Source organism: Sturnus vulgaris, chromosome 30, assembly GCF_052056855.1.
Source record: "Sturnus vulgaris isolate bStuVul1 chromosome 30, bStuVul1.hap1, whole genome shotgun sequence".
Lineage (NCBI taxonomy): Eukaryota > Metazoa > Chordata > Aves > Passeriformes > Sturnidae > Sturnus > Sturnus vulgaris.
In genome coordinates, this window is record NC_142272.1 from 5,374,363 (window position 1) to 5,384,241 (window position 9,879).

The following is a 9,879-nucleotide window of genomic DNA, read 5'->3' on the forward strand; positions in this document are numbered from 1 at the left end:
AGCATAAGTTCCCACAATAAACCTTATTCAAGTTCATGCCTGGAATCATCCCAATTTGGCCCATTCCAAGGTCGAAACTTTTTATTTCTAGATGCTGCTTATCAAACCTATATCCTTCTACTACTCCCCCCTAACATCTGGACTCTGCTTTGTCTCAGCATTTCTTTTGCTTTCTAACAATTATTTTCTATTGATATAAGTACAATTTTGCTAATATAGTTAAAATTTCATTAGCATGAACCACATTTATCACATCTTTAATATTAAAAAGAATTTTTTCTTACTTATTAGTATTCTATATTTTTATAATCTATTTTTTATATTGATATGTAAAAACTTTACATTAATAGTAACAAAAAAAAATATTGGTCATTGGTTCTAACACAATTGCTTTCATTACTGAGAGGAATGTTAAATTTGTCTTTACAAATGAGTTGTGGATCAGCCTATGGATAAATCCAGTACTGAGAGATAAAAGAAACAATGGGATGGATTCCACTGATTGATGAATGGAAAGAGATATTTGCCTTTACAAACAAACTGTAGGGCTGCTGATAAATGAAATTGGATATCAAAAGATGAAAGAAGCAACGGGGGGAAAACTATGAATTCTATAAGAATTAAAAATTAAAAGGGAGGGTTATACATTAGAGGGGAATTTCAGGTATCAGGCGTTCCGGGAAGTCTGTGCCTCTCAAGTACCTCAGCCAATGGGGAAAGAGAGAGGGAAATGCGGCCGGGAAAATAGGATAAAAAGGAGGCTGCGTCCTCCGAAAATTAGAGAGATCCCAGGGGAATGTCCCATGGCCTCTCCCTTTATTCGAATAAAGCAAAAAGGACTCCTCTGTCTCCTTTTTGGACATAAACCTCTGGTGTTTGTGGATTAATTTTCCTGACATTACATAAATAAGCTTTACTGGTTATTTATTTCTCCCTGTGTAAGATATTTCATAATAGTTGTAGTCATTTTGTCATCTTTATTATCATCTTTTTCTCTGACAGGGTCAAGGTGGGTGCTTCAGGGTCCAGGGAGACATTTCTGGGGCACATTTGAGGCAATTTTGGGTCTGGGGAAAGAATTTAGAAGGAAGTTGAGGGACGGGAGGACACTTGGGGGCCTGGAGTGGGCACTGAGAGAGAACTTAGGGATCCTGGGGGAAAGTCTGGGCTTCAGAGTGTCACCTGGGGGTCCAGGAGGGCACCTGGAGGTCAGGTAGGAGAATCTGGGGCAATTCGGGGTCCGGGCGGGCTCTTGGGGGGCTCTAACAAGGGGGTCTCCGGGCCGCGGGGGATGATGGGAGTTGTAGGCACAGGTATAATACGGTTCAATGGGGCCGTGGAGCATCATGGGAGTTGTAGGCACAGCTGCACTGTCTCTCGGTGGGTGCGGGGCATGACGGGAGATGAAGTCAGGGCTGGAATGGCGCTTAACCGAAACCGCGGAGGTTCATGGGAGCTGTAGTCCCGGAAGTGGTCCTTACGGAGACTTTTTGGGGATCTGGGAAGGCACTTAGGGACAGTTTTCCCTCTGAGCGGAGACTTCAGGTCCTCAGCGGGGAACGTATACGGGTCGGGAGAACTTGGGGGGAGCCTGGGGAGCTCTAACCGGGCTCTTTAGGGCGCGGGGCAGGGCAGGAGTTTTCGGCGCGGGACTGGGTTATGAGGTGCTCTGAGCTCGCGGGGGATGGCAGGAGATGAATTCCCAGAAATGGCTGCAAGGGGAATCTATGGGGTTGGGAGCATTCAGGGGATCTGGGGACGTCTTTGGGTGGTCAAGAATGTGCCCTGAGGGGGCAATTACGGATCCTGGAGGGTCCTGGGACACGTATGGGGCAGATGGGGAGCGGATACCGGGGGTTCTGTGGAGCGCGGGGCATGACGGGCATTGCAGTCCCAGCTCCAGTGGGGCTCTATGGGGCCGCGGGGCATGATGGGAGTTAGAGGCAGAAAGGAAAGATGGCGCCGACTGCAGGCACCGCCCCCGAAGCCCCGATCCCTAAAGCTGAACCCCCTTGGTGGCACCTTGGACTGAAACACACTAATGGCAGGTGTCTGTATTCAGTGGGGAACATTAGGAGTTTTACATTTCTTCAAAACTAAAAAAAAGGAAAAAACCCTGTTTGCCTGAGTGCAGCCAGTTCTCCAAGCAAAGCAGGTCCCAGGTGAGTGAGGACAGACAGGATGGAGTTGGGGAATGTGGGGCAAGGTTGTCTACACTGAGTCAGACCTCAAGGCACAGCTTGTCTTTTTATACACTGATATCAGCAATCTCCAGTTGATATTAATTCCTGAAACCTTATAATGCAGTCTGAACAGAGATGAAAATCAAGACCCTTTATGGCTGACAATCAGTCACACTCTGTCCCTACCCACACCCCACCATTTCCCCCATCCAACCCCTGGCACTCAGAGCAGCCTTGTGAAAATCTGAGCTCCCTCCCCTCCAGGCTGTGCCTGCAGCTTTCAGCTCCTTGGCACCAACTCCCACCTGCTTTCCTTGGAGAAGGAGCTGCCTGAGACACAGAGGGATGTTCATTTCTTGTCAGCAAATAAAATAAAGCCAGGCACAGCTCCATTAAGAAACAGAAGTCCAGCCCAAGGAGTGCTGGGCATTGGAGCCACATCCAGGGGTGTCCCCAGGGCTCAGGATTGGGGTCAGGGCAGTGAAATCTCTTTATTGCTGATGTGGACGAGGCCATGGAGGGCACCCTGAGTCAGTGTCCAGGTGAGGCCAAGCTGGGTGGGAGTGTGGCTGTGCTGCAGGACAGGAAGCTCTGCAGAGGGATCTGGACAGGCTGGAGCCATGGGCCCAGGACAATTGGATGAGGTCACCAAGGCCAAGGGCTGGCACCTGCCCTGGGCTCACAACCACCCCAAATCCCTGGCTGTGCCCTGCCCCTGATCCCCACAGCCTGTCCTGTTTCCTTCATCCCTGCATTGCCAGGGACTTTGTGGGACAAGGGAGCTCTGCTGTGGGGATGGAGGGAGGTGCAAGTGCCAGCACTGCAGTGGGAACCACAACTCATCAGGTTTGTGTCCTTTGGGGGTCAGCAACTGGTGAGACTCAGAGGCACAGAAGGTTTCTCTTCTTGGCCAACATAAAAAAATGTACCCATGATAAAATTCAATAAACTTCAAAATTCTTCCCTCAGTTCTGTGCAATGTCAAAGCAGTATCTGATGTATCCACCATGAACAAGGGATTTTCATACAGGAAGAATTTTAGACACAGACATTAGAAAGGGTGATTCTGTGATAGATGTAGACACAATTAAGATGTTGACTAATGTTGAATGACCAGAGAACAATGGGAGGAGGAAATCTGGGAGCAATGGCAAGGCCATAGGACCAGCTGGTCTAGGGAAGAGATGTCCTTAGACATGGCCATTTAAACAGGAGAGGTGGAAACACCCAAATGAAGAGGCACATGAAATAATAGACAGTATAGTGGTAACACAGATACAGGGGAAGATCAGTATTTCTTGTCCTGCCATCAGTACACATCCAGGAAATTTCTCTTCTCTTCTGGTGAGAAATTTTGACATTTCTTAAAGTACTCAAATGCCCCAGCTAATGAGATGTGCTCGTGCACCTCAAAAGCTGCAGGTCCCCTACAGTCCCAGAGGGCTCCTGTCCCAGAAATATCAGCTCCAGCCCATTCCAAAATCGGGAGCAGCATTGTCCTGGGATCATCAGGGAGCTGAGGTTGGAAGGGACCTCAGCAAGTCTGCAGCCAAACCTGTCAGAAACTGGGTCAGACCAAGTGGTTCAAGACTTGATTTGGTGTGGATTGGAAAATCCCAAAGCCAGGGATGGGGCAGCATCTCAGAACCTGTCTGAGCCCATGGGAACAAAGTTTTTCCACATGTCCTGTCTGATCTCCCCTCATTCCCCTTCCACCCATTGACTTTTGTCCCCTCCAGCCCCCCCAGTGCAGAGCCTGGCTCTGTGTTCTCCATCAGCTCCTGGGTGGCACTGCCAGGCTGGCATGAGGAGCCCCTCAGCCTTCCCTGCTCCAGGCTGGACAAGCCCAGCTCCCTCAGCCTCTCCTCACAGCCAAAGGGCTCCAGCCCCACCTTGGAGGCCCTTCCCTCACCCTGCTCCAGCCCCAGACATCTTTCCTGCCCTGGGCAACCCAAACCAGGCCCCAGTGACCTGGATAATCCACGTCCTTGATGTCCTGGTCACACAGCCCTGGCCCCTTGTCCCCGTGTCAGGCTCTGGGGTTGATTTGTGGAACATCCTTGGGGGAGGCCGTGGCTCCAGGTGGAGCAGGGGGATCCCGGGGGACAGGGGACCCTGCTGGGCATGAACAGCATTGGACTTGTCTGGGGAAACTGTGAGGGGGGGCTGGGGCAGAGTGACCAACCCAGTGATCTCACACAGCCCTGCTGTGATGTCACACAGCCCTGCTGTGATGTCACAAAGCAGCCCAGTGATGTCACAGCCTGCTCTGTGATGTCATTGTCTGCTCTATGCCATAGCTGCTCAGTGACCTCACATAGCCCACTCTGTGATGTCATAGCCCACTCTGTGACCTCATGTTACCAGATGATAAATTGCCCACACAAGTGAGCTGACACAATCCTTATTCTCCAGAACCCTTGGCCTCTGGAAACTGCACAATGCCTGTTGTATAAGGAGGGGAACTGGAAGTTTGTAGCTGTCAGGGCTTTGGGGTTTGGGCCCTGAGCTGCCACAACGTGCCCGGATAAGATGTCCCACAAGGAACAGCCTTTCCTGGTGTCTCAGGCAGATTTCAGCCACGAGGTAGGAGGATGCAAGCAATGCCTGGAGTCCAGGCCTTCAGCCCATGTTGTAATTTGAGCCTTGCTTCCAAAGTACCTTTGGCCAGCAGAGGAAGGAGACCGAGGAAGCTGCAGGGAGATTCCACAGACACTTTATTTCTTCCACGAAGGGGTCCCAGGCAGCAATTCAATGGACAAGGTACTAACGGGGGCTTTTGTAGGGTCAGGGTGTCTTGAATACAGACCAATAATTTAGGGGATTGTAAAACGGACCAACTACTTAGGGATTTTAGAGAAAAGGGACCAATTGCTAAGGGGATTGAAAATGGACCAATTATATCACAGGGAGATAAAGTGAGGTTTGCAAAGGGGGGAAATATTTCTAGTATTAGTCATTCTAAGTAAGCAATTTCTTATCTAAGGGATAGCTTTGCAAGGAGGCTCTGTTAGGGTTTCTGCTCCTTCCACAGAAGTTCACCAGCTTCAATGTCCTGCCAGCTCAGCCGGGCCGACTGGAACATTGGGGTCCACGACCACCAGGGACCACCACAGACACCCCCAGGACAGAAGAACCCATGGGTAAAGAGATGTTGGGAGGTTTTTTTTTTCCTTCCGTCTCTGCCTGTGGAATTTTTTCCCACTGATATGCTAAGGATCACTGCTGGCTAGGTCCTTGAGACTTAGAGATGGGGGAGGGAGAGACTCCCTGGTTTCTTTAGGAGTTTCTCTTGGAGGGCAGGGGTGGAGGGGGGGGAACAGTGTGAGATGAGAAGAGGGTAAAGGAGGGTGGGGGGCTGTTGTTGGCACTCACTTGCTTTGGCTATTGGAGGAGAAAGGCCACTGGAAAACCTCACCCTGCTATCCCAATGCCAGGAGCTGCCTCTTCTGGTGTTGGACCCCACACCCCTGCTAGGACGCTCTCCTGCTTCAGTTTGCTATCTCCAAGCATCCTGTTGGGGCACTGGGACCAATACTGCTCCAAGGATTCGTGAGCACAGCCTGTCCTCCACCCTTCCCATCTGGGACACGGCCACCATCACCCCAGTGCCCCTGCAACTGTGCAGGATCTGCCCCTGTCCACCAGGAACCTGCCAGAGCTCACTGCCAACTGGGAGGGTAACTGCACCAGAGGGGAAAAGTCCCCAGAGCCAAGAGAACTGTTACTGGTTCCTGTTCTGTTTGTTGTTAATTTCATAATTGTTGTTTTGTTTTGCCTTGTTATATATATATTAGTAAAGAACTGTTATTCCTATCCCCATATCTTTGCCTGGCAGCCCCTTCATTTCAAAATGATACTAATTCAGAGGGAGGGATTTACTTTCTCCATTTCAAGGGAAGGCCCTGCTTTCCCTAGTAGACAGCTGTCTTTCAAACCAGGACAGGGTGGTCAGTGGGAGGTGATCAGTGGCTGTGGTCAGTGGCAGTGTGGGCATTGGTGTCTGGGCAGTGGATGTGGTCAGTAAAGGGGTGGTAAGTTGGTGTGGTCAGTGGCATGTGATCAGTCAGGGTACGGCCACTCAGGTGCTCAGTCACTTTGTTCAGTTGAGTGGTCAGTGGATTGTGGTCAGGAGTGGGCAGTGGGTGTGGTCAGTGGGAGAAATCAGTGGGTTGTGGTCCGTGGGTGTGGTCAGTTGTGATATGATCAGTTGTGATATAATCAGCAATGGTCAGTTGTGTGGTCAGTTGGTGTGGTCAGTGGGTGGGGCATTGGGTGTGGTAAGTGGTTGTGGTCAGTGGGGTGTGGTCAGTGGGTGTGGCCATATCGAGTGGTCAGTGGGTTTGATCAGTGGGTGTGGTCACTTGGGTGGTCAGTTGGATGTGGCCAGTGGGGTGTGGGCATTGGTGTCTTCGCAGTGGGTGTGGTCAGGGGGGTGTGGTCACTGGCTGTGGTGAGTGGGTGTGGTCAGGTAATGTCAGGTGGCTAGTCAGTGTGAGGTGTCAGTGGGAAGGTGTCAGTGGGAAGGTGTCAGTGGGAAGGTGTCAGTGGGAAGGTGTCAGTGGAAGTGGTCCGGTGGTCATTGGGGTGTAGTCAGTGGAGGTGGTCTGTGAGTGTGGTCAGTGGTTGTGGAAAGTGAATGTGGTTGATGCAGGTGGTCAGTGGGGGTGTGGTGAGGGTTTGTGGTCAGTGGATGGGGTCAGTTGGGTTTTAATTGGAGTGTGGTCAGTGGTTGTAGTCAGAGATTGTGGTCATTGGGGAATGGCCAATTGGTGAGGTTAGTGAGGGTGGTCAGTGCATGGGTCAGACTTGATGATCTCGAAGGTCTTTTCCAGCTTTGCTGATTCTGTGATTCTCTGAAACCACCCATGGAGCAGTTGCAGGATGAGCCCTGGGCCTCCTCTTCACAAGGTCCAGCAGCCCAGGTCCCTCAGCTTCTCCACACAGCCCCAAAGCCCATCCTGTCAGTCCTGCAGGGCCTCTCCAGCCCTTCCTTATTGCCCAGAACAGGGAGCCCCACACCCAGACACAGCAGCCCAGATGTGCCCCCCTGGCCTGTGGTGCCTCTGGCAAGGGAGCAGCACGAGGAACTGCAGGAGCCTGCAGACAATTCCTGAAGCACTTGGAGGATGATCCTGCTCCCCAAGGGATGTTCCCATGGAGCCAGCTCAGGAATTGAAATGGGGAGTGGGGCCAGAGAGCAAATGGCAATCAGGGATGGGCTGTTTACAAGGGAGGGGACAGGATGGGCAAGAGGAAAAAATCTGGATCAAGAAAGAGGAAAGAAAGCAAAGGTGAAGGCAAGGAAATACTCAGGGCATTTTGAGGGCGCCTGGCAGGCAGCCCTGACTCTGAGCAACAATGTCTGCAGTGGGACAGGAAACTCACAGCCCATGGGAACAAACTTTCTGGCTGATTTCAGAGGCCACGACAAAGCTGAGTGGTTTCCCTGCCGTCCCCCAGCCCTTGCTGGCCCCAGGGGCTGATGGCATTTGTGCTCACTCAGCTCCATGTCCCCACAGCAGCACCATGGGGGTGCTGAGCCTGCTGTGTGCAATGCAAACAGGGTCTCCTGAGCCAGTGCTGCCGTGTGTGTGCCTGCAAGGATGCGGCTCCTGTGTGAGCTGGGGGAGAGGCCAGGGCTGCAGAGGGGGGATGTTGTTGGCAGGTGCATGAGGACGCTCTGGGACGCTGCCCTGGGGTGTCCAGCGCAGTGGGGATGGATCAGCCCCTGCTCTGCTGCTCCTTGCCAGGGTCTCACCTTTGCAGGGAGGTTGCAGAGCACCAGCCATGCTGTTTGCCCCCAGCCTGCCCATGGCCAGCCTGGGGCTGCTCCCGGGGCTTTTCTGTGCTCAGCATTGGGCTGGCCAAGTGTTGTGGAGAGAGCCTGGCCAAGGAGCCTGGAGCCCCCAGGCCCTGGCCTGAGGCGTCAGTGCTGCCCCAGCAGTGCCCATGGCCTGTCCCTGCTGCAGCCCCAGCACTGCCACCCCCAGGGCTGTGCCCGGCCCCGAGAGCACTCAGGCCCTGCAGCAACACGAGGGCCAGGAGGGCAGCGGGGCAGTGGCACGGGAGCAGCACTGGCAACACCAAGTGCTGCTGCTGCTGGGCACAGCTGCTGTGCCAGCACTGATCTGCCCCCAGATCTACACACAGACATTGCTGCTGCAGCTCCAGAGATGGGAACAAAAGGGGCATCTCTGGAGAAAACTTTGCAGACAGAGAGATTCTTTCGTTTCTTTTGAGTTACCAGGAGCACAGCCCCTCATTTACACAGTCTACGGGTCACAGAAGGGATGGAGAAAAGCAAATTGAAATTTCGGCACAAGCAATGACATTTCTTTGTAGACTTTATTGAAATGCTAAAACAAAGGAAAGAAAAGAACAAACCAACAAGTAAACCAACAAGAAGCAGAGGCAACGTTTATTACAAGCGATATGCAGAAATTGGAAAGCAGTTTAATTTTCCTGAAAACATCCAGTTATCATTCTCCACATTGCCGCCTTGAGCTCCTGGTTTCTCAGGCTGTAGGTGAGGGGATTTAGGGTTGGAGGCACCACTGAGTACAGAACTGACACTGCCAGATCCAGAGATGGGGAGGAGATGGAGGGGGGCTTCACGTAGACAAACACTGCAGTGCTTACAAACAGGGAGACCACAGCCAGGTGAGGGAGGCAGGTGGAAAAGGCTTTGTGCCTTCCCTGCTCAGAGGGGATCCTCAGCACAGCCCTGAAGATCTGCACATAGGAGAAAACAATGAACACAAAACAACCAAATACCAAACAGACACTAAAAGCAATGATCCCAAGTTCCCTGAGGTAGGATTTGGAGCAGGAGAGCTTGAGGATGTGTGGGATTTCACAGAAGAATCCCCCCAGGGCATTGCCCTGGCACAGGGGCAGAGAAAATGTATTGGCTGTGTGCAGCAGTGAATAGAGAAAGCCACTGGCCCAGGCAGCTGCTGCCATGTGGGCACAAGCTCTGCTGCCCAGGAGGGTCCCGTAGTGCAGGGGTTTGCAGATGGACACGTAGCGGTCGTAGCACATGATGGTCAGGAGGGCAAGCTCTGATCCAATAAAGAAGATAAAGAAAAACACCTGAGCAGCACATCCTTCATAGGAGATGTGTCTGGTGTCCCAGAGGGAATTGTGCATGGCTTTGGGGACAGTGGTGCAGACGGAGCCCAGGTCAGTGAGGGCCAGGTTGAGCAGGAAGAAGAACATGGGGGTGTGCAGGTGGTGGCCGCAGGCTACGGCGCTGATGATGAGGCCGTTGGCCAGGAGGGCAGCCAGGGAGATGGCCAGGAAGAGGCAGAAGAGCAGGAGCTGCAGCTGCCACGTGTCTGCCAATGGCAGCAGGAGGAAGTGGCTGATGGAGCTGCTGTTGGACATTTGTTGTATATTGCCATGGCGATCTGTAAGAAAAGTAATAATGGAATAGTTCAGTTTGGAGAGGACTTGAAATATCCCAGCTCAGCTTGGTGGCACTTTCCCCCCACTGCCTGCCCAGGGCTCTGCTGCCTGGAGCTGTCCCTGCCAGCAGCTGCTTCCCTGTGCCCAGGGCTGGGCCCTGCCAGTGCTGCCAGAGCCCAGCCCAGCCCTAGGGGCTCAGCTCTGCCCTGCAGACCCTTCCCAGCACAGGGCACTGCCTAGGGTCGGCTCTGCCTCTGCAGGCTCTGATGGTAAGATCATAGTAACC

General features: G+C 52.5%; 1 protein-coding gene across 1 annotated transcript; it reads right to left on the reverse strand.

Moving 5' to 3' along the window:
- Positions 1-1,344: 1,344 nt before the first annotated feature.
- LOC148220899 (olfactory receptor 14I1-like) lies at positions 1,345-9,572 on the reverse strand. The gene is made up of 2 exons (XM_088180654.1): positions 9,132-9,572; positions 1,345-1,509 (listed from the first exon to the last, which is right to left on the reverse strand). The coding sequence occupies exons 1-2, from the start codon at positions 9,570-9,572 to the stop codon at positions 1,345-1,347; spliced, it is 606 nt and encodes a 201-aa protein (XP_088036780.1).
- Between the last annotated feature and the right edge of the window lie 307 nt (positions 9,573-9,879).

What these genes read in the sequence shown, in the direction of transcription:
- LOC148220899 (XM_088180654.1), bottom strand. Translation starts at nt 9,572, where the DNA reads ATGTCCAACAGCAGCTCCATCAGCCACTTCCTCCTGCTGCCATTGGCA. An exon ending in ACATGGCAGCAGCTGCCTGG is followed by an intron (nt 1,510 to 9,131) that starts GCCAGTGGCTTT and finishes ACTGTCCCTAAG; the next exon opens with TGCCTTCCCAGATCCCCAAA.